A 25,716-nucleotide genomic window follows, 5' to 3' on the forward strand; every position below is an offset into this window, starting at 1 on the left:
ATGTAGGGAGGGGCAACTCCACCAAATATGAGACATGGATCCCCACAGCGCCAACATGTGTCAGGTACAGATGGGTACCATTTATGTAGGGCAGAAGGGACCCGATACCACCTACAGATAATTTTGTAGCTGGTTTCCTGGGTTCATATGGCAATTGGAAACTCCCTCACCGCGTCACAAATTTCAATACTCCTAGTTAAAACATTTCTATAGTGCTACTAAATGCCAGGCTCACCTTCATCGCCCACTTACTGACTTTGAAAGTTTGTGTGTTTCCACCCGGCCCCCTGCACATGCCATCTCCACACTCTATAAATTACACCTAATCTAGCGATCTCCTCACCTCCCATCCTTCTGCAAAGCTTGGGAGGCGGAATTGAACCTGACATTTACTGACGCACAGTGGAGGCGATCTTTTCACCTGTCCCATTGTGCACAGAGAAATAAGTATTTGATCCCCTACCAACCATTAAGAGTTCAGCCTCCTCCAGACGAGTTACACGCTCCAAATCAACTTGGTGCCTGCATTAAAGACAGCTGTCTTACATGGTCACCAGTATAAAAGACTCCTGTCCACAGACTCAATTAATCAGTCTGACTCTGACCTCTACAACATGGGCAAGACCGTTCATGACTGTTCATGACTGTTCATGACTTTGACAGTGGGCAAACTTACAAAATCAGCAAGGGATCAAATACTTATTTCCTTCACTGTACATTCAAAGCCTCGGACTTGGAGAAGTTGATCTTAAAGTTGGACCATGATCCAAAATGGGACAGCTTGGACATCAACGATGGGAGAGATACATGCAGGTTTGTAAGATAGACCAAAAGGTCATCCGCAAATGAAATGCGGAGCACTTATATTCCGTCCCACCTATGAGAATACCCTTAATATCCGAGCTGCTCCAGATGGAGGCCACGAGATGTTCCATGACGAGGACTTACAGCAATGGGGAGAGAGGGCAACCCTGTCTGGTACCATTATGAATAGCGCAGAGAGGGAGCTGTTTATTTTTATTTGGGCAGATGGGGAATGATAGAGGGCCATAATTTTACCTATAAAGGAAGGACCGAGGCCTATTTGTTGGAGAGTCTGGTGAAGGGCGGGCCAGGATATTCTATCGAATGCCTTCTTGGCATCCAGGGACAGGATCATGAGAGGGATGTCATGGGACTGCGCATGATGAATAATATCTAGGGTTTTCAGGGTATTATCACGCACCTCCCGGCCAGGCCAAAGCCCACCTGATCCGGAATAATTAAATGGGGAAGGTGTTTATTTAGTCTGTTAGCAAGCAGTTTGGCATAGATTTTTAAATCCACGTTGAGTAAGGAGATGGGGTGATAGCTGGAGCAGAGCTTCGGGTCCTTACCCGGTTTAGGAATGACCGTAATATGGGGTACATATAATTTATTTAACTTTCTTTTTTGGGTGGGGATAGAAAGAAACCCATCAATTTTGCCACACTTTTTTTTTTTTTTTTTTTGCATCCCAAATTTACGCTGTTTTACAGTGTGGTATAAATAACAACAAATTTATTCAGCGTGTCTTTACAATTGCGGTGATACCAAATTTATAAAGTTTAAAATGCTGTTCTCATCTCATTGGCGGCTGAATGAGCTCATTCATTGGCTGATTGTATTTTTTATGCAGCCTAAAATATTATTGTCGGCAGCAAATCTCCCTTTTTAAGTAGGGGGACGTGCTGTCGACATGAATGAGCTCGTTCATCGGCTGATCGTTGCCCTGTTTACGCAGGGCAATGATGGGGAACGAGCGGTCTGTGAACACTCGTTTTGACAGATAATTGGCCCGTGTAAAAGGGCTTTAACAGTACGGAGGGCCATAAATCACAAATGTCATGTTTCTGTGCAACTAATATTTTCGTGTCTACACACCGCTCCAGACTATGACAAGAGTCGATGGTTGGATGAGAAGGAGAAGCTGGGCTTGGACTTTCCAAATGTACGTAAACTTGGAGAAGGAAAATCATTACTTATGAATGCAATTAAGTAATTGGGGTTACTAAACGGGCTGTTTTAGCTTTTATTTCATGGGAGTAGTGAGCAGGGTTTATGTATTTTTCATGTCTTTATTGTTTCCGAATAAAGTTGTTGCTAATAGTAATTTTGTATTTCACAGTTGCCCTACCTATTGGATGGAGACGTTAAGTTGACACAGAGTAATACTATTCTTCGCTACATTGCCCGAAAGCATGGATTGTGTATGTATGTTTTTTTTAACTCCATTTTATTAAACAATTCGCAATAGAAGATGGCATTACAGCGAAATATAATTATACAGAAGTTTACTTTTCTCTATCGAACAAAATAAATATTGACATTGCTACCACATAGTCCTTGACAAACTTCAATGCATCAATCAGTGCAGTCATTTGGGATAGCACTTTATCGTAGAACAAAGCAAGTTATATCTATAACCATAACGCAGGAATGATGCAATTCTTGGTAGGGATTAGGAAGGTAGTACATGTCTGGAAAGTGCCCTTCGTATACTCTGTGGTGTATTGTTGGTCAGGGGAGATTTGCATCGGAGTCCCCATAGTAGGTCAAATTTGGCAGGGAACTTCCTATGTTTAAATATGATCGCCTCCAATATTTGATTAATTTGTGGTTTCCACATGTTAAGGGGAGATGTTCTAGGATTATACCATCGCAACACAATAAATATGCGGGCCAAAAATAGTCTTTCCCGTAAGAAAATTTTTATGGGAAATGCCGATTTATCATCTGGTAGGAGACCAAGTAAACTGATCTCCTCATTTATGCGAGACCGTTAAGACAAGGAGGGCAGACAGTCTCTACTACTGACCAGAATCTGCGAATTGGGCAAATGCGGATCATTTGCCAGAAGGCCGCATGTAGCTCATGGCATCAAGGACATTCTGTATTTGTTTCCCGACCCATTTTGAAAAGCCTAGTTGGAGTAAGATGGTTTTGATTTACTGTAAATACAGTTGTGTAAGTCTGTTCTTTACAAACGGTGAAACCTTTGATCGATAATTTATTGGAATCTTCTATTAAAGTCTCATTGTGTGTTTGAAAATGATTGATAAATGGAAAGAACAAATACAAAGTGTTGTTCACCACCACTTTTTTCTGGATAAGGGGAGTATACAGTATGGATACTAAACCTCTTGAGCCCTATAATTTAAATATCCCAATCAAAAAGTATTGAGTAATGCTGTCACTGTAAGGGTATGTTAACACGCTAAGGCTGGGTTCACACGAGCACATTAACGTCCGTAATGGACGGACGTATTTCGGCCGCAAGTCCCGGACCGAACTCAGTGCAGGGAGCCAGGCTCCTAGCATCATAGTTATGTACGACGCTAGGAGTCCCTGCCTCTCTGCCGGACAACTTTCCCGTACTGTAATCATGTTTTCAGTACGGGACAGTAGTTCCACGGAGAGGCAGGGACTCCTAGCATCGTACATAACTATGATGCTAGGAGCCCGGCTCCCTGCACGGAGTTCGGTCCGGGACTTCCGGCCGAAATACGTCCGTCCATTACGGACGTTAATGTGGTCGTGTGAACCCAGCCTTAAGTAAAAACGGCTTTAAAATACAGAGCTGTTTTCAAGGGAAAACAGCCTCTGATTTTCAGACGTTTTTAAAGCATCAACCGTTTTTTTGATGCAGTTTTTGGAGCTGGTTTTCTATTGACCCAATGAAAAACTGCTCAAGAAGTGACATGAACTACTTTTCACAGGGCGTTTTTTTCAAACGGCCACAAAAAAAAATCCCCATCAGAACAAAACGCAGTTTTTCCCATAGATATCAATGGGCAGATGGTTGGAGACATTCAGTCTCTGTATTTTCAGGCGTTTTTTTCGTGGAGTTGACGCCCCAAAAAATGCCTGAAAATAAGCTGTGTGAACATACACTTATGCTGTAAAAGTGTGTAGACTATTTTGGGAGCATATTTCACTTAGCCTTTCAATCCCTAAAGTCTGACAGTTCACAAAAGCTTCCAGGGGCGCTAGATGGGAAGGCATGGATTATTCCAAAGGGGCATGTCAGTGATAACGTTCTTATACCTAGAGGTTTGTTTTGCACTACCCCAGACTTCCACTGTGACCCGGTGTAGTAGCAAGACAGTAGACCCTTTCTGCAGGCCACCTTCTAGTACAGGCCAGAGTTTGGGGAGATCTAAATAATGGCACAAATTATGTCCCTGCAAAAAAATATAGGAAGTAGTCTGGAAGCTCCTTGCCCTCTTTATCTTTAAAGGGGTATTCCGGAACTAAAAAATTACATTTATTTAAATAAAACAATGAAAAAGATATAACTTTCCAATGTACTTACGTTTCATCAGATGGCTGTAGCGTCGTATATCCTCCTCCGTCGCCGTCCCCTTAGCAATGCAAAATCTGCACTTCCTGTGCAGACCCGTCCATTTGGTCTTCTGCCTTGCTTCCGGTTTCCGGCTTTCACACTGTACGGTTACGTCAAAAATGACGTAACCGTACCACGTGCTTCTTTATTGAATTAGAGCATGCGTGGTGAACACACTCCACCGTGCATGCTCTGTGAAATTATGTGGCTGCGTCTTCAGCGGCCGTGTATATTACACTGCGCATGCGCAAGGTTGAAGGTGTGTAGCGGTGTGTATACGAAGTTGCAGGAATAACGGCCGTTTCGGCCGTCTTCCCGACAGGTGCAGGAGCTGTGACAGCTGCTGTCTCGTACAGCAGCTGCCGCAGCTCCTACAGCGGGGACCGATCGCTGTGTCCCCGCTGTCTAACCCCTTAAAAGCCGCGTTCTATAGAGATCGCGGGTTTTTAGGGGTTAAGTTACCATCGCCGGCCTGCTACACGATAGCGGCCGGCGATGGTTACTATGGCAACCGGACACCAAACAAAGGCGTCCGGCTATGCCATCGACGGAAGCCTAGTGGGTCCTGACAAAGTCAGGACCCACTATGCTTGCTGTCAGTGAATAGCTGACAGTTCTAATACACTGCACTACGGATGTAGTGCAGTGTATTAGAATAGCGATCAGGGCCTCCTGCCCTCAAGTCCCCTAGTGGGACAAAGTAATAAAGTAAAAAAAAAAGTTAAAAAAGATGTGTAAAAATAAGAAATTAAAAGTTAAAAAAATCCCCCTTTTTTTTCCCTTATCAGTCCTTTTTTATTAATAAAAATATATAAATAAACGATACATAATTGGTATCGCCGCGTCCGTAACGGCCTGAACTACAAAATTATTTCGTTATTTATCCCGCGCGGTGAACGCCGTAAAAGAAAATAATAATATACCGTACCAAAATCACAATTGTTTGGTCACTTCACCTCCCAAAAAATGTATTAAAAATAGATCAAAAAGTTGCATTTACCGAAAAATGGTCCTGATCGAAACTACAGTTCGTTACGCAAAAAATAAGTCCTCGCACGGCTTTATTGATGGAAAAATTATAAAGTTCTGGCTCTTAGAATAAGGTAACAAAAAGTGAATGATTTTTTACAAAACGTATTTTATTGTGCAAACGCCATAAAAAAAAACTATAAACATCTGGTGTCACCGTAAGGCCGAGTTTACACGAGCGTGTGCGTTTTGTGCAAGCAAAAAGCGCGGCGTTTTGCGTGCGCAAAAAGCACTTAACAGCTCCGTGTGTCAGCCCTTTGTGATGCGCGGCTGCGTGCTTTTCGCGCAGCCGCCATCATTATGACACTCCGTTTGGATGTTTGTAAACAGAAAAGAACGTGGTGCTTTTCTGTTTTCATTCATCCTTTACAGTGCTGTTGCGTGAATCACGCGCGTCCCACGGAATTGCTTCCGTGCGACATGCGTGGTTTTCACACACCCATTGACTTCAATGGGTGCGTGATGCGCGAACAGCGCACAAATATAGGACGTCGTGCGTTTCACGCAGCGGACATACGATGCGTGAAAATCACGTACCTGTCTGCACGGCCCCATAGAGTAACATAGGTCCCTGCGACGCGCGTTGCAAAAACGTATAATACGCTCGTGTAAATGAGCCCTAATCGTATCGCCCCATAGAATAAAGTGAATATGTCATTTATAGCGCACGGTGAACGCTGTAACAAAAATAGAATTAAAAAACAATAGAATTGCTGTTTTTTAGTCACCGCGCCACTTAAAAATAGAATAAAAACTGATCAAAAAGCTGCATGCACCCCAAGAAAACTACAATGTATTCCTCAAGTGGTCTAGTTTCCAAAATGGGATCACCTTTTGGGGGTTTCCACTATTTTGGTACCACAAGACCTATTCAAACCGGACATGGTGCCTAATAAAAAGGCGGCCTCAAAATCCACTAGGTGCTCCTTTGCTTCTGAGGCCGGTGCTTCAGTCCATTACCGCCCGAGGGCCACATGTGGGATATTTCTACTGCAGAATCTGGACAATAAGTATTGAGTTGCGTTTCTCTGGTAAAACATTTTGTGCATAAACTTTCTATATACTGTTGTGAATACTTTGAGGGGTCTAGTTTCTAAAATGTCGTGTTTCATAGGGGTTTCTAATATATAGGCCCCTCAAAGCCACTTCAGAACTGAACTGGAAGCCCAAAAAAAATAATTAGGCAATACTTCGCTTCTATACGAACTAGTTAGCGATTCACAGTGTGATGAAGTAAGGGGAAGCAGCGCTTATACGAGCGGTGCACCCCCTTCAAACAGCCGATGACTTTTCAGTTCACAGGTAGCAGAGTTACATGATGGGGAATTTGTTTTCCTGTTGTGTAACTCTGCTACCTGTCAATGGAAAAATCAGCTGCCAGAGTGAAAAATGTTTCCACACAGAGGAGTACCGCAAAGAAACACCTGGGAATCAGACATGATGGACTAACATTTTTCCCTGTGGTGGATGACTTTTCAGTTGACAGGTAGCAGAGTTACATGAAGGGGAATTATTTTTCATCGATGGCTAGTTAGGAGCGCTGCTTCCCTTTAGTTTTTTCTTGCTCACTGTGAATCTCCGACACAGGATGCAGCGGCGATCCACAGGTATTGCTCCTTTTATCCCAATTCACATGTTAGAATTCAATTTTTTTTATTTTATATATATATATATATATATATATATATATATATATATATATATATATAAAATACAGTATTTAAAACTAAGACTGTATAAACAGTTAATATACATTTAGAAAACTTATAATTATAAAGACCAAACTTTACGTATCATCATATAGGGTCAGTGTTGTTTAAAAACGCAGATATCCAGTGATTTCAGCTTGTGCTAGCAGTAATAGAATGAGAGCACCAAAATGAAGACTGAGATTGCAGAAGTTAGTAGAGCTGGGTGTAGTAGGCGGAGCAAGTGCACTGCTGCATGCACATTGCATGCTGGGACTAGAGCAGTGCATGCAGGGAGGAGAAACACAGGAAGAGAAGAGGAATGAACTTACTGAGCAAAACAAACCTCTCCAGGTAAACAATAGGGAGTAATGTTACTAAAACCATTTATTATCAAGAAAAAGCTAGACAGAGTGCACTAATATATTAATAGAGGAACATTGCATTGATTTAAAAAAAAAAATAAAGTATTGGAAAACCCCTTTAAGGTGTTCAAACGAAGTCTAGAACAGGAAGAACCCCATATGAAAGTAGTGGTCAGAGAGTTGAAGGTCTTGTCCAGTTATAAGAAATGAACTCCCTATCCTCAGAATAGGCCATAAACATCTGATAGGTGGGGGTCTGACTCTTGGCACCCCTACTGATCAGCTGTTTTGAAGGGGGTGCAGAGCTTGTACGAGCGCTGCTTCCCCTTTATTTTTTACATGCTTGTGCTGTGAATCACAGACACACCTGTAGAGGCAGTTTACAGTATTACAGCCTTCTCCCCTTCTAGTGATCAGTAATCAATGGTTTAACCCCTTCCCGCTGTGACCACTTTTGACCTTACAGAGCCTCATTTTTCAAATCTGACATGTTTCACTTTATGTGGTAATAACGTCGGAATGCTTTTACCTATCCAAGCGATTCTGAGATTGTTTTCTCGTAACACATTGGACTTTGTTACTGGCAAAATTTGCTCAATACATTCAGTATTTAATTGTAAAAAGCACCAAAATTTAGTGAAATTTAGTGTAAATGTATTGTTGCTAATTAACATCCCTCATATGTACTTTAGATTGGCATCATTTTTTGAACATGCTTTTATTTTTCTAGGATGTTACAAGGCTTTGAACTTTAGCAGCAATTTCTCACGTTTTCAAGAAAATTTTAAAAGGCTATTTTTACAGGGGCCAGTTCAGTTGTGCAGTGGCTTTGAGGGTCTTGTATATTAGAAACCCCCAATAAGTCACCCCATTTTAAAAACTTCACCCTTCAAAGTATTCAAAACCGCATTTAGAAAGTTTCTTAACCCTTTTAGGCTTTTCACAGGAATTAAATCAAAGTAGAGGTGAAATTTACAAATGTAATTTTTTTTCTTTTTGTAGAAATTCATTTTTAGTCCTTTTTTTTTTTTCTTTTTTTTTTTTTTGTAACAGAAGGTTTTACAAGAGAAACACAATCATTATTTATTGCCCAGGTTCTGCAGTTTTAGGAAATATCCCACATGTGGCCCTAGTGTGGTAATGGACTGAAGCACCGGCCTCAGAAGCAAACGAGTACCTAGAGGATTTTGGGGCCATCTTTTTATTAGAATATATTTTAGGCACCATGTCTGGTTTGAAGGACTCTTGCGGTGTCAAAAGAGTGGAAATCCCCCAAAAGTGACCCCATTTGGGAAACCACACCTCTCAAGGAAATTATCTAGGGGTATAATGAGCATTTTGACCACACAGGTTTATTTCAGAAATTATTGGAAGTAGGCTGTGAAAATTAAAATCTGCATTTTTTTCAAAGAAAATGTAGGTTTAGTTTATTTCTTTTTTTACATTTCCACAAGGACTAAAGGGAAAAAAGCACCGCAACATTTGTAAACCAATTTCTCCCGAGTAAAACAATACGTTGTCATAAACGGCTGTTTGGACACACAGTAGGACTTAGAAGGGAAAGAGCGCTATTTGGCTTTTGGTGCTCAAATTTAGCAGGAATGGTTTGTGGAGGCCATGTCACATTTGCAAAGCCCCTGTGTGACCAAAACAGTGGAAACCTACCCAGAAGTGACCCCATTTTGGAAACTACACACCTCAAGGTATTCACCTAGGGGTGTAGTGAGCATGTTAACCCCGCAGGTGTTTTGCAGAAATTAGTGTGCACTCTATGTTGCAGAGTGAAAATGGGATTTTTTTTTTCCATAGATGTGCCAAAATGTGGTGCCCAGCTTTTGCCACCATAACAAGACAGCTCTCAATATTATGCTGTGTTTCCCGGTTTTAGAAACACCCTACATGTGGCGACTATCAACAGGGCTCAGGAGTGAAAGTACCACGTAAAATTGAGGCTTAATTTGGCGATTTACAAAGTATTGGTTCACATTTGCAGAGGCTCTGATGTGAAATAACAAAAGAAACCCCTGATCAGTGACCCCATTTTGGAAACGACACCCCTCAAGGCATTTATTAACCCTTTAGGACACAGCCTGTTTTGCCCTTGTGACAGACGATTTTTTTGAAATCTGACGTGTCCCTTTATGTGGTAATAACTTGGAATACTTTTACCTAGCCAAGCTATTCTGAGATTGTTTTCTCGTGACATATTGTACTTTATGATAGTGGAAAAATTTGGTCCATTTTAAATTCAATATTTATTAGTGAAAAACACCAAAATTTTGAGAATTTTTCAAAATTTAAATGTATCTGCTTGTAAAACAGATAGTAATACCACACAAAATAGTCACTAGTTACCATTGCCCATATGTGTACTTTATGTTCGCATCATTTTTTTGAACGTCCTTTTATTTTTTTAGGACGTTACAAGGCTTAGAACTTTAGCAGCAATTTCTCACATTTTCAAGAAAATTTTAAAAGGCTATTTTTACAGGTGCCAGTTTGGGTCTGAAGTGGTTTTGAGGGCCTTATACACCGCATTCCAAATTATTATGCAAATGTTATTTTTCGCTGATTTTCCTAAATAGTCGATCCAATTGACAGTCAGTATAATCTTCAAGCCACCAACCGTTGGAGTATAATGCAAATTTTATTGAACAAATCTCCTAATGATAACAGATTTTTTTTTTTTGCAGTAAAAAACTCAAAATGCATTGTATCACATTATTATGCACAACAGAGATCAAAACATTTTAAAGGTTGTTTGTAAAGAGAAATGGTGGTTTGTTGAATTTGCAGTATCAGAAGGTCATATTTACAGAAATCAAAAGCTCTTTCAATCAAAAAAACTTAACAGGCCGAGTTACATGTTAACATAGGACCCCTTCTTTGATATCCCCTTCACAATTCTTGCATCCATTGAATTTGTGAGTATTTGGACAGTTTCTGCTTGAATATCTTTGCAGGATGTCAGAATAGCCTCCCAGAGCTTCTGTTTTGATGTGAACTTCCTCCCACCCTCAGATATTTTACTTGAGGATGCTCCAAAGGTTCTCAATAGGGTTGAGGTCAGGGGAACATGGGGGCCACACCATGAGTTTCTCTCCTTTTTATGCCCATAGCAGCCAGTGACACAGAGGTATTCTGTGCAGCATGAGATGGTGCATTGTCATACATGAAGATAATTTTGCTATGGAAGGCACTGTTCTTCTTTTTGTACCACGGAAGAAAGTGGTCAGTCATAAACTCTACGTACTTTGCAGAGGTAATTTTCACACTGTCAGGGACCCCAAAGTGGCCTACCAGCTCTCTCCCCATGATTCCAGCCCAAAACATGACTCCGCCACCTCCTTGCTGATGTCGCAGCCTTGTTGGTACATGGTGGCCATTCACCAACTATCCACTACTCCATCCATCTGGACCATCCAGGGTTGCACGGCACTCATCAGTAAACAACACGGTTTGAAAATGAGTCTTCATGTATTTCTTAGCCCACCTCAACCGTTTCTGCTTGTGAGCATTGTTTAGGGGTTGCCGAATAATAGCTTTATGCACAATTGCAAACCTCTGGAGGATTCTACACCTTGAGGTTCGCGGGACTCCAGAGGCACCAGCGGCTTCAAATACCTGTTCGCTGCTTTGCAATGGCATTTTAGCAGCTGCTCTCCTAATCCTATTAATTTGTCTGGCAGAAACCTTCCTCATTATGCCTTTATCTGAACGAACCCGTCTGTGCTCTGAATCCGCCACAAATCTTTTCACAGTACGATGATCACGCCTAAGTTTTCTTGAAATATCCAATGTTTTCATACCTTGTCCAAGGTATTGCACTATTTCACGCTTTTCGGCAGCAGAGAGATCCTTTTTCTTTCCCATTTTGCTTGAAACCTGTGGCCTGCTTAATAATGTGGAACGTCCTTCTTAAGTAGTTTTCCTTTGATTGGGCACACCTGACAAACTAATTATCACAGGTGTCTGAGATTGATGAGGCTGTGTTCACACGACCATGTTACGTCCGTAATGTACGGAACGTATTTCGGCCGGAAGACACGGACCGAACACACTGCAGGGGGCCGGGCTCCTAGCATCATAGTGATGTACGACGCTAGGAGTCCCTGCCTCTGCGTGGAACTACTGTCCCGTACTGTAATCATGATTACAGTACGGGACAGTTGTCCTGCAGCGAGGCAGGGACTCCTAGCATCGTACATCACTATGATGCTAGGAGCCCGGCTCCCTGCACGGTGTTCGGTCCGGGTCTTCCGACCGAAATACGTTCCGTACTTTACGGACGTAACATGGTCGTGTGAACCCAGCCTGACAATGATCCAAAGAGCCCTAAGACACAATACCATCCATGAGTTCAATTGAAAAACTAATAATTAAATGTTTGACACTTAAATCCAATGTGCATAATAATTTGGAACACTGTGTATATTAGAATCCCCCAATAAATCACCCCATTTTAAAAACTGCACCCCTCAAAGTATTCAAAACCGCATTCAGAAAATTTCTTAACCCTTTAGGCGTTTCACAGGAAATGAAGCAAAGTAAAGGGGAAACTTACAAATTTTCATTTTTTTTGCCGAAATTAATTTGTAATAAAACCTTCTGCGTTACAGAATTTTTTTATCAGAGAAACTCAACTCAATATTTATTGCCCAGGTTCTGCAGTTTTTAGGAATATCCCATATGTGGCCCTAGTGCCCTAATGGACAGAAACACAGGTCACAGAAGCAAAGGATCACCTAGTGGATTTTGGGGTCTACTTTTTTAGATGATATTTTAGGCACCATGGCAGGTGTGAAGAGGTCTTGTGGTGCCAAAACAGTGGAAACCCCCCAAAAGTGACACCATTTTGGAAACTCAAGGAATTTATCTAGGGGTATAGTTAGCATTTTGACCCCACAGGTATTTTGCTATATTTATTGGAGTTAGGCCTCATTTACATGAGCGTGTGCATTTTGCGCACGCAAAAAAACGCAGCGTTTTGCGTGCGTAAAAGGCACTTGACAGCTCCGTGTGTCATCAGTGTATGATGCGCGGCTGCGTGATTTTCGCGCAGCCGCCATCATAGAGATGAGGCTAGTCTACGTCAGTCACTGTCCAGGGTGCTGAAAGAGTTAACTGATCGGCAGGAACTCTTTCAGCACCCTCGACAGTGAATTCCGATCACAATATACAGCAACCTGTGAATAAAAAAAAGACGTTCATACTTACCAAGAACTTCCTGCTTCCTCCAGTCCGGTCTTCCGGCCGTTGCCTTGGTGACGCTTCCCTCTCGACATCCGGCCCCATCTCCCTGGATGACGCGGCAGTCCATGTGACCGCTGCAGCCTGTGATTGGCTGCAGCCTGTGCTTGTCCTGTGGTTGGCTGCAGCTGTCACTTGGACTGAATTGTCATCCCGGGAGGTCAGACTGGAGGAAGAAGCCGGGAGTTATCGGTAAGTCAGAACTTTTTTTTTTTTTTTTACAGGTTCATGTATATTGTGATCGGAAGTCACTGTCCAGGGTGCTGAACCAGTTTAACTCTTTCAGCACCCTGGACAGTGACTGTCTCCTGACGTCGCGTACCGGAATTTTTTTTGCCGGGTTCGGTCAAAACGAGTTCGGCCGAACCCGGTGAAGTTCGGTTCGCTCATCTCTAAATTCTGACACTCCGTTTTGGATGTTTGTAAACAGAAAAGCATGTGGTGCTTTTCTGTTTACATTCAGAGTTTGACAGCTCTTGCGCGAATCACGCAGTTCGCACGGAAGTGCTTCCGTGCGACCTTCGTGGTTTTCACGCACCCATTGACTTCAATGGGTGCGTGATGCGCGAAAAACGCAGAAATTTAGAACATGTCGTGAGTTTTTTTCAGCACACTCACGCTGAGCAAAACTCACGGACTGTCTGCATGCCCCCATAGACTTGTATAGGTCCGTGCGACCCGCGTGAAAAGCACGCGCGTCGCACGGACGTATATCACGTTCGTGTAAATGAGGCCTTAGTCTGTGAAAATGAAAAATCTACTTTTTTTTCTGAAAAAACATAGAAATGTGTAATATTTACAAGGAATAAAGAAAAAAATTCACCCCAACATTTGTAAAGCATCTTCTCCTGATTACGGAAATACCCTATATGTGATAATAAACTGCTGTCTGGACCCACAGCGGGGCTCAGAAGGGAGGGAGCGCCATTTGGATTTTGGAGCGCACATTTTGCTGGATTGGTTTTCAGAGCCATGTCGCGTTTGCAACGCCCTGGAGGGACCAAAACAGTGGAAACACCCCAAAAGTGACCCCATTTGGGAAACTACACCCCTCAAGGAATTTTTCTAGGGGTATAGTGAGCATTTATACCACACCGTTTTTTTGTAGAATTAGGCCGTGAAATTGAATATCAACATTTTTATCCCCTAAAATATTGAATTTTTTCATTTTCACAAGGGATAAAGGAGTAAGTCGCCCTAAATTTGTAACACAATCTCTCCAAAGTATGACAATACCCCACATGTGGTAATAATTGACTTTTTTTAATAGACGTTAATAAACTTTTGCAGGACTGATCCTTTTTTGCTTTTCCATTTTAGTTTTTCACTCCCCGCCTTCCGAACGCAATAAATTTTTTATTTTTCCATCAATAGAGCGGTGTTGGGGCTTTTTTTTTTTGTGGGAAGGGTTGTAGTTTCTATTGACACCATATGATGTAGTGGGAAACCGAAAATGAAATTCTTTGTGGGGTGAAATTGGAAAAAAATCTGCGGATCCTCCATTGCTTTTTTGGGTTTCGTTTTTACCACTTTCACCGTGCGGTAAAAACGACAACTTAACTTTATTCTGTGGGTCAATACGATTACGGTGATGCCAAATGTATATATTTTTTAAATATATTTTACTACTTTTACAAAGAAAAAACGATTTGTTAAAAAAAAAAGTTTTGTATCAACACATTCTGAGAGCCATAACTTTTTTTTATCTTTTGGTCGATTGAGTGGTGTGAGGGCTTATTTTTGGCAGGACGAGCTGTAATTTTTATTGGTACAATTTTTTGGTACATACAACCTTTTTGATCACTTTTTAGTACATTTTATTTAGAGATTTGGTGACCAAAAAAATTTGCAGTTTTAAATGCTTTATTTCTTATGACGTTAATTATGCGCTATGAATTACAGTTTTACTTTTATTCTGCGGGTCGATACGATTACGGCGATACCATATATATGTGTGTGTGTGTATATATATATATATAATTATTTTTTTTGGGGTTTTGCAGAGTTTGCAAAATAAAATCACTTGTTTATAAAATTTATTTTTTGTATCACCATATTCTGAGAGCCATAACTTTTTATTTTTTTTATTATTTAGTCATAAAAGCGGTGTAAGGGCTTGTTTTTTGCGGGACGGGTTGTAGTTTTTATTGGTACTATTTTGGGGTACATGCGACTTTTTGATCACTTTTTTAATTCTATATTTTGGGAGGGGTAGTGACCAAAAAATAGTGATTCTGGCATGGTTTTTAGTTTGTTGTTTTTTTTGTGGCGTTTACCGTGCTGGAAAAATAACATTATAGTTTTATAGATTGGGTCGTTATGAACGCGGTGATACCAAATGTGTACTTTTTTTTTTTTTAGTGTTTTCACCTTTTTTTTTTATTTTTTTTTTTTACACCTTTTGTAAAACATTTTTTTTTTTTTTTTTTACTTCTATACTTTTTACACTTTTTTTTTTTTACCTGCAGCTCTGATCGCTGCTGTAATACATTACACTAGTAGTAGGTGACTAATAAACTATGCCAGAATTGCAGTTTTTTTGGGTTCGTTTTATACAGCGTTTACTATGTGTTATAAATTGCAGGTTAATTTTATTCTGCGATTCCTGATGATTTATAGCACTTTTTGAATTTTTACAACTTTTTGCACAATAAAATTTCTTTTGTATAAAGAATGTATTTTTTCTGTTGCAAAGTTGTGAGAACCATAATGTTATAATTTTTTTGTCGCCGGAGCTGTATGAGGGCTTGTTTTTTGCGAGACGAGCTATAGTTTTTATAGGTACCATTTTTGGATACTTGCGTCTTTTTGATCACTTTTTATTCCAATATTTGTAGGGCAAAGTGACCAAAAAACAGAAATTCTGGTATAGTTTTTAAAAAAAAAAAAATTATTTCTTTTTTTATGCTGTTTACCGCGTGGAATTAACATAATATTTTTTTTATAGCTCAGGCAGTTACGGTCGTGCGGATACCAAATATGTATTGTTTATTATTTTTCATAATAAAGGACTTGAAAAGGGCGATTTTATTACTTGAAACTTTAATGTTTTTTTCACGTTTAGTTTTTTTACACTTTTTTTCAAGTCCCATTTGTTTTTTCTTTTGTAATACATTGCACAACCTTTGTAGTGTAATGTATTAGATCTGTCAGTCATTCACTGACAGCAAGGCGATTAGGCTTCGTCTCCTGGCGGGGCCTAATCGGCTTCCCTAATGGCAGAACAGGAGGCCATTATTAGGTTCCCTAATGGCAACCTCTAAGATGCAGCAACCTCTGATCGCTGTATCTAAGGGGTTAATGGTAGGGAACAAAGCTAGCTCCGGTTCCTGCCGTTACAGGTGGATTTCAGCTGTAACATACAGCGGACATCCACCGCTGATGACGCCAGCTCATTTCCTGAACTGGCAACAGTTTGCCGTCGGCTCCGGCAGCCTTTCCGGCCCCGGCAGCCTTTCAGGCTCCGCCTCTGGGCGGGGCCTGGAAGTCTTCCGTGCTAGGCAGACCGGGAGGCCTGTTTTAGGCCTTCGGTTGCAATTGCAGCCACCGGATCCCTGGCAATTTAATTACCATAATTTCGGTCCCCGCCATTACAGCCGGAAGTCCGCTGTAGTACACCGTTGACATCCGGCGATGATGGCACCGACTCTGCTTCTGAGCCGGTGTCCACCATTTATCGTTTGGATATGGCAAAATGCAGGAAGCACTACCTTTCCATGACCTATCCATATGACAAATGTCGGGAAGGGGTTCATTTACCATTTTTCTCTTTTGTTTACATTGAGAGGTTTGTTCACATCTGTGTATTCGTTGTCTTGCTCTTCCGGTCATACAGTTCCCGGCATGCACTTGTGTCCCAGCATGCAATGCGCCGTCAACAGGGACCCATCACGCCTACTACACCCAGCTATACCACGCCTACTACACCCAGCTATACACAATCTCCGTTGCCGTTTTACTGCTCTCATTAGATCAGTGAGAGCTAATGATAAAACTGCAACATAATGGTTAGAAAAAAACTTCATTTGACCCCAGACCCGGAGTCCCAGAGCCGGTCAGAGAGCTAGTATAGGTTCTGCTATTGGACTCTGGGGAATCCCCTGATATGACTGTCCATATACGGACAGTATTGTCAGGGGCTTCCCCAGAGTCCCGAAGCAGAGTCTAAACTAGCGCTCTGCCCTGGACTCCGGCTCTAACCCCAGCGCCGGAGTTATTTCCAGAGCACTACTAGCAACTGACATCACATAATTTCTTCTGATAGTTTTCGGTCCGCTGCAAGAGGGGAGAAAATGACCTGCAGGAGTGGGTATGCGTGGTAAACACTGAGCATGCATGTTTCGAGACTAGCCGTGTTTGTCACGCATTTCTCAAAGACTAGCAGTGTTTCTCTCCCTAGCAGCAGACCGGAAACTATCAGAAGAAATGTAGTATCCGGTCCACTACTTCCCTCAGTGTACAGTGACGTCCGGAATGGCGTACCCGTACATTGATCCAGCCGGAAAACGGAACTCAGATCGGCTAGCGCCGGAAATAAGGATTTTTCTACTGGAGACGCATCACGTGACCAGCGCCTGGAATCGGGTGTTAGAAGATGAAATCAAAACATAAGTATATTACAAATTACATTATTTTTATACGTGCAGTGAAATAGAAATTTGTTAATTGGTTCCGGAAAACCCCTTTAAGCGGCTTCTCCCGGGTATGGTAATGCCTTACGTGTGGACGTTAACTCTTGTTTGGGCACATTGTAGGGCTAAGAAGTGAAGGACCGCCATTTGGAGCATGGGTTTTGCTTGGTAGTAGTTTGTTTCGAGTTTTACTGGTATTTCAGTTTATAATGTGGTGGCACATGTAATCTGTGAGGAGTATATCCGGGGCATAATAAGAGGGTATAATAATGGGGGTAAATAATACAATTATCCATAGATGTGTGGTACGCTGTGAAGCAAACCGTTGTGCGAATGCCGGTGTCGCACTGATAAACGGTTTTCTTTCTAATCCCTTTTTGTAACACTGCACCTTTTTGAGGTCTTTATCTCCTTTGTCGTTTGGGAAATTTTGCTGGGCAAGTGTTGCGCTGGTATAATACGGGCACCCTCACTTCCAGCAGATGTGCTATGTCCCTTCCTAGTTCCAAAATAATAAGGCTCTGAAACTGAAGGAATATTCCCCTCCGGCCTGCACATCGGGATGTTTTTTTTTATCACCGCATTACTAGTGCCATAACTTTATTTTTTTCTTTTTTTTTTTTTTCAGTTGATGGAGCTGTGTGCAGGCTCATTTTTTGCAACACTAGCTGTAGATTTTATTGTTCGCATTTTGGGACACATACGACTTTTTGATACATTTTTATTTAGTTTTTTGGAATAGAAAATTACCAAAAACAAGCAATTCTGGAATAGTTTTATTTTTTTCTATAGCAAATTTATATACATTTCTTATGTATTGCAACTTTTGCACAATAAAATCTTGTTCTTTTTAAACCGTTTTTTGTTTTCTGTGCCACCATATTTTAAGACCCATAACTTTTATTTTTGCGTGGACAAAGCTGTGTCGGGGGTAATTTTTTGCGGGACGGGTTGTTGTTTTTATTGGTAATATTTTGGAATAAATGTGACTTTTTGATCACTTTTCTATACCATTTTTTTGGGAGGAGACGTGACCTAAAAACAGATTCTGCCGTTGTTTTTCATTTTTTTTTTTTTTGTTATGGTGTTCACCGTGCTGGATAAATGACATACGTTTTATAGTTTGGGTCGGTACGGATGCAGCGATGTTAATTTATGTATAGTTTTTTATTTTTTTGTGGTTTTTGTTTTTTTTTACTTAAAACTTTTGTGTTTTTTTTTATTTTTTTACAAAATTGTTTTATAACTTTTTTTTTTTTTTTTTTTTTCTTACTGTACTTGGGGACTTGAAGTCCTAAGGCTGGATTCACATGAGCACATTACGTCAGTAATGGACGGAACGTATTTCGGCCGCAAGTCCCGGACTGAACACAGTGCAGGGAGCCGGGCTCCTAGCAACATAGTTATGTACGATGCTTGGAGTCCCTGCCTTACTGCAGGACAACTGTCCAGTACTGAAAACATGATTTACTTCTCTCCAACGCCCACTTGGTCAAAAGTAAAAACATGCCAAGTTGGGCATTAAGAAAGTCATTAGCATAAAGCTAAAATAGGTCGTAACTCCGTCAAAATTGATAGTTTTTCTAAATAAAAAAAACACTGCTGTAACCTACATTACAGCGCCGATCTCCTTATGTAGGAGATAGGGCACTTATAATGTGGTGACAGAGTCTCTTTAACCGCTTTCCGACCACCCACTGTAAATTCACGTCGGCGCTTGCTGGGCTCTGTGCAGCGCCGACGTGAATTCACGGTGGGGGTTAAAAGGGCGATCCGGGTGTCTCAGAGTAGCGCTGACACCCGGATCACGCGGTTATCCCCTGCCTCTAGTCCCGGAGACATGACCGGGACCTAATTGGTTCAGGTCCCGGTCCCGGTCATGTGATCGCAGGGAAAGTTTGTTGTAGCAACGAACTGGAAAGTTTGTTACTACAACAAACTTTCTCGGGGACCGATTGCGGGTGCTGCAGTCGGTTATAAGGCAGAACCAGAGGCCATACAACGGCCCCCGGGTCTGCCATGCAAGGCAGCCTATGAGAACCAGCCGGAGGCCGGTCCTCATAAGCTTCCTGTCAGTGTGACTGTCAGCGTCACACTGACAATTTATAATACGTTACACTACCTAGGTAGTGTAATGTATTATAGCAGCCATCAGTGCTGCCAGTCTTCAAGTAAAAAGTAAATAAAAAAAGTAATAATGTTTTATAAAAGTGTAAAAATAAGTTATAAGTTACAAAAACAAAAAATGCTTTTTTTTCCCTATAATAAGACTTTTATTATAGGAAAAAAATGAAAATGTTAAAAAAAAAAAGTACACATATTTGGTATGACCGTGTTCACAACAACCCAAACTATAAAACTATAATATTATACACGGTGAACAGCGCAAAAAAAATAATTAGTGATCAAAAAGTCGCATGTACCCTGAAATAATACCAATAAAAACTACAACCCGTCCCGCAAAAAACAAGCCCTTACACAGCTTTTTTGACTGAAAAATAAAAAACTTATGGCTCTCAGAATATGGTGACACAAAAAAATTTGTTTTTTATCAAAGTGATTTTATTGCGCAAACGCCACAAAACATAAAAAAAAACTATATACATCTGGTATCGCCATAATCGTATCGACCTGCAGAATAAAGTAAAATGTCATTTATAGCGCACGGTGAAATGTGTAAAAAAAAAAAAAAAGACAAAAAACATGGTCGGAATTTGTTTGCCAAAAAAAATCTAATAAAAAATCACATGTACCCTAAAATGGTACCAATGAAAACTACAGATTGTCGGGCAACAAATAAGCCCTCACACAGCTCCGGTGGAGAAAAAATAAAAAAAATTCTGGCTCTCAGAATATAGCGACAGAAATTGTGCAGTGTCCAAAAGCGGATAAGATCGGGCGCCATTTATCAGTGCGGCATGGGCCTATCTGCGGATTATTTATTTACTGAAATATTATACCCTCTTATTATGTCCTGATGTACTCTGCCCAATTTACACATACCCCCACATCATAAACTGAAATACCAGCAAAACCCCAAACAGAACAGTTACCAAGCAAAATCTGCGCTCCAAAATCCAAATCGCACTCCCTCCCTTCTGAGTCCCACAGCGTGCCCAAACACCAGCTTATGTCCACATATATGATATTTTATATCCGGGAGAACCCGCTCAACATTGTACGAGATATTTGTCTTCAGTGGCACAAACTGGGCACAACATATTGTGCATTAAAATGGCATATCATTGGAAAATTTTAATTTTCACTTTGCACCATCTGCTGCGCATTAACGCCTTCGCGCACCACGACTTAATAGCACACCCCGGACTAATGGACAGGAACAGCGATCGCGCTGTTACAAGAGCCTGTAAAAATGATATTATACTGCAATAGATTAGTATTGCAGTGTATTGTACCAGCGACCTAATGATCGCTCGTTCCAGTGCCCTAAAGGGACTTTTGGGAGGTTTCCACTGTTTTGGTACCTCAGGGGCTTTGCAAATGCGACATGACACCCGAAAACCATTCCAGCTAAATTTGAGCTCCAAAAGCCAAATATTGTTTCTTCCCTTCTAAGTCTTGCCGTGGGTCCAAACAGCAGTTTGTTACCACATATGGCGTATTGCTGTAATCAGGAAAAATTGCTTTACAAATATTGGGTGATTTTTGTCCTTTATTCATTGTAAAAATTAAACATTTCTATGTTTTTTTTCAGAAAAAAGTAGATTTTCATTTTCACAGCCTAATTCCACTAAATTCAGCAAAAAAAAACTGTGGGGTCAAAATGCTAACTATACCCCTAGAAAAATTCCTTGAGGGGTGTAGTCTTCAAAATGGGGTCACTTTTGGGGGGTTTCCACCGTTTTGCTCCCTCCAGGGCGTTGCAAACGCGACATGGCACTGAAAACCAATCCAGCACAATCTGCGCTTCAAAATCCAAATGGCGCTCCTTCCCTTCTGAGCTCTGCCGTGGGTCCAAACAGTAGTTTAGTACCACATATGGGGTATTGCTGTAATCGGGAGAAGTAGCTTTACAAATTTTGTGGTGCTTTTTATTCTTTATTCCTTGCAAATATTATTTTTTTAAATATTTTTTTCAGAAAAAAAGTCGATTTTCACTTTCACAGGCAAACTCCAATAAATATAGCAGAAGACCTGTGGGGTCAAGATGCTAACTATACTCCTAGATAAATTCCTTGAGGTGTGCAGTTTCCAAAACCGTGTCACTTTTGGGGGATTTCCACTGTTTTGTCACTACAAGACCTCTTCAAACCTGACATGGTGCCTAAAATCCACTAGGTTCTCCTTTGCTTCTGAGGCCGGTATTTCAGTCCATTATCACACTAGGGCCACATGTGGGATATTTCTAAAAACTGCAGAATCTGGGCAATAAATATTGAGTTGCATTTCTCTGGTACTCTTTTAATAGAAAAATATAAAACATTACAAAACAAACGGTATTTACAAAACAAACACAACAAAACAAAACTTATGTACATTTCTGTACAATTTACCCAGCCTGGCCCTTCTTACATAAATCCCCATGCATACATAACTATAATCCCATACTCATTCGTACACACACCTATACCCCCCCAACCCCAAGAAAACATAACTATAACACTATATACAACATACTCTTAAAAACCATGTGCCAACCAATGGCCCCCTAAAAAAAATCAAGACATATATAAAACAAAAAGAAATAATAATCACAATAATAATATAAAAATAATAATAATAATAATAATAATAATAATAAACTCTGAAAATAAAAGTTACCATCTCATGGTGCACTTACTCCAGTGCACCATGTAAATGAAAAGAAAAGAACAAAACACAAAAAACAAAAAAAAAATATATATATATATATATATATATATATATATATATTTTATTTATTTTTTTCTAATTTTTTTCAAATTATTATTTTTTTTTTTATATATTTTTTACTTTTTTTTAATTTTATTAACTTATCCACATTCATACCTAACCCTGTACACACTAACTTATCCATCACCACCCATCACCTCCCCCAACCAGCATCACGCCTCATGTCCTTCCATGTCCGCATAGTTCAGATGCTGGCCCCCACCCCCCAACACATCACCCACCCAGCCCGATCCCACGTCTCATGTCCTCCTCACGTCCACGTAGTCCAGAATCGGGCTGGGCACACCCCCAGGCCCCCCACCCCACCTATCTACTGCCCATCTTACCTAAACATTCACACAAACCCATGCATACACCTATACACCATATAATCATACCGACACATAACTATAACAAAATATCATACTGTATACATTAACCCGAAAACCTAAGTTTGGCTGCTTGTAAGCCCTTTTTCTGTCTCCAAAAAGATCAAAACAAAAACCTACTTGTGCTTACTCAGCCCATCACCAGAGGAGAGAGAGGGGAAAGCCCCCCTAGAGCACCAGCCCAGAGGCCAAAGCCAACAACCCAACCACCACCCCGGTCCCTATCGCTAAACCTATGATGCTTGCCCTATCTCTATCCCTTATTACTTTATAAACTAATCTGTCCCTCCTGCTGTCTCTCATTCTGTCCCTATCGCTATTTCCCGGTGTCATGGCCAGGTGCAGACCCCCACCTCCAGTCTAATACCCAGGGGCACTCCCTCCCCTCCCCCTGAAGGTTGGTTCCAGCTAGGGCACCCTAAAATTGAAGCCCCTCCAAAGTCGAGAGGCCTTGGATGCACCCAGTTTCTCAACCTCCAGAGACCGGACCTTCACCAGGTCACCCATGATATTCCTACACACCTCGTCCTCCAGGAGGATTTTACACTGAGTCGATACTAAGCACCGTGCGTTCCACGTGAAATACCTGATCACTAAACTAACTAAAAAAGAAGTGCAATGATCCCTTCCACCCAGGTCTCCGAATGCCCCATAGGCCCAACCAGCGTAGGAGAGGTTGGTCAGACCGGGCCAACCGATGGAGGCACCCACCCGTTTGTAAACCTCTGCATTGAAGGGACACTGAAGCAAGAAATGGTCCATGCTTTCCAGCGTGTCATCGCACTCCTCCCGAGGACAACCTCTTTCATCGGAGTTTCTAAACTTCAGATTGCCCCTTACATACAGCCTCCCATGGAAGCAGCGCCAAGCCAGATCCCAAAACTTCTGGGGAATCCTCACAGAGTTTAAAAGTTTTAATCCCACCCCGAGGTCGCTACTTGGGCAGTCCCTGAGCGCCAGGGGCTTCTGGAAGCAGGTCAACAAGACCTTTCTGTCAAGAAATTTTCTCGACATGGTCTTGATCTCCCTCGCCTCCAGACCCCACCGACGAACAACCTTCAGAACCGGGGCGGCATAAGCCGGGAGGTGCCCATGGGGTACACGCAGGTCTTTCGCTTGGCCTCCTGTCTCCCATTCCTGGAAGAAAGGCCGAAACCATCCCCTGCAGGAGGATATCCACAGAGGAGCCCTTTCTCTTTCAAAAAGGTTCGCCAAATTAATTTTAATGAAGGTGTTTACTAGAAACACCACTGGGTTAACCATACCTAACCCACCTAGTTTCCTCGGTAGGTAAGTAACCTCCCTCTTGATTAGGTTAAGCCTGTTTCCCCATAACAGTTGGAAGAACAGGCTATAGACCCGAGTCCAGAGAGGCTCTGGCAACATGCACACGCTGCCAAGGTAGAGCAACATGGGCATCAGGTAAGCCTTGGCCAGGTGAACCCTTTCCCTAAGGGACAAAGACCATCCCTTCCATTGGCCAACCTTCTGGGCAGCTATTGATAGCCTACCTTCCCAGTTTTTCTTGGGGTAATCACCCGGGCCAAATTCAATGCCTAAGATTTTAGCAGACCCTTTGGGCTCTGGGAGGGTGTCCGGGAGATCAAAACTAGGATCCCCTCCCCCCAGCCAGAGACTTTCACACTTGTCCCGGTTGATCCTGGACCCAGATGCCCGTGAGTAGCGCTCAACTTCTGACATCACCCACTCTGCCTCCCCTCTCGAGGAGACAAAGATAGTGACGTCATCCGCGTACGCAACCACCCTCTGAGTGGCTTCCGGCTCCTCCAAGTCCATCCCCACCCCCGCCAATGGCCCACGATCGAGCCGCCTAAGAAAGGGGTCGATCGCGAAAACATACAGCAAGGGGCTTAAGGGACAACCCTGGCGGACACCAGACCCAACCTCAAAGGGGGTTCCAGTCCAACCGTTCACCAGTGCAAAAGACTCAGCCCCAGCGTATAGGGTCTGGAGCCAATTAACGAACTCACCCGGTAGGCCATACCTCAGAAGGACTGACCATAGGTACTTGTGATTCACCCGGTCAAAAGCTTTGGCCTGATCCAAGGACAGCATGTACCCCTCCCATCGGCCAGAATGTCCCTGCTCCACTGCCTTTCTGACACTGAGGACAGCACTAAAGGTGCTGCGGCCTGGAACAGAGCAATGCTGGGCCGACGAAAGGAGCCGGGGTGCAAACTTCACCAGCCGATTAAACAGTACTTTTGCGAGAACCTTTCTGTCCGTATTGAGGAGCGCTATGGGACGCCAGTTCTCAATACGGGTCGAATCCTTACCCTTTGACAGAATGATCAAGGCCGACTTGCCCATTGACTTTGGCAGAGCGCCCGAGGAGAGGCACTCATTAAAAACCGCAGTCAAGAGGGGAACTAAGGTTCCCTTAAAAGCCTTATAAAACTCAGATGTTAAGCCATCTGGGCCTGGCGACTTTTTGATGGCCAACCCATCAATCGCCAGCATCACTTCCTCTTCCTTGATCGACTCTGTCAAAACACCAAGCGAGGGGTCTGCTTCTGGCTCAGGGATGGTTTCAGCCAGGAAAGCCGACATTTCGTCTCGGTTTAGATCCTGCTCACCCAAAAGCTGCGAATAAAAGGATCTGATGACCTCCAGGATCCCTGATTTGGATCTCATCAGGGAGCCTGTACTATCTACCAGTCCTGTCACCACCTTACGACTCACTGACATCTTGCAGTTCTTGTAAGGGTCGGGCGAGCGGTACCTCCCGAAATCCCGTTCAAGAACCAAAGATGTGTGCCTATCATATTGGCATCTTTTGAGCAGAGCTTTCACCACGGAGATTTCCTCACGGCTACCTCCGGTTGAGACTAGATGTTCGAGTTTCCTCCTCATGTCTTGATACAGGCGATACCTGCTCATAGACCTGAGGCACGAGATCTGACGGAAAAACTCAGCCACCCGTTCTTTGAACACCTCCCACCACCCAGACTTAGTACCACCTAGATCCAATAAAGGTACCTGGCTCTGAAGAAAATCCTCGAAGGACTGTCTTATCTCTGCTTCTTCCAGGAGAGTAGAATTCAGCCTCCATATACCTCTTCCCATCTGGAGGGACTCTGCAACATTCAAAGAAAAAATAATCATACA

The 25,716-nt window shown here is 42.1% G+C and overlaps 1 protein-coding gene across 1 annotated transcript in view; it reads left to right on the top strand.

Moving 5' to 3' along the window:
- Nucleotides 1-25,716, top strand: part of LOC142741263 (glutathione S-transferase Mu 4-like) — a 105,463-nt gene that overhangs the window by 24,591 nt on the left and 55,156 nt on the right. The window contains exons 4-5 of the mRNA XM_075850656.1: nucleotides 1,911-1,969; nucleotides 2,147-2,228. Coding sequence (XP_075706771.1) covers nucleotides 1,911-1,969; nucleotides 2,147-2,228 — 141 coding nt within the window. The remainder of the gene's footprint in view (nucleotides 1-1,910; nucleotides 1,970-2,146; nucleotides 2,229-25,716) is intronic.

The sequence above is a fragment of the Rhinoderma darwinii genome, chromosome 2 (genome assembly GCF_050947455.1).
Source record: "Rhinoderma darwinii isolate aRhiDar2 chromosome 2, aRhiDar2.hap1, whole genome shotgun sequence".
Classification (NCBI taxonomy): Eukaryota; Metazoa; Chordata; class Amphibia; order Anura; family Rhinodermatidae; genus Rhinoderma; species Rhinoderma darwinii.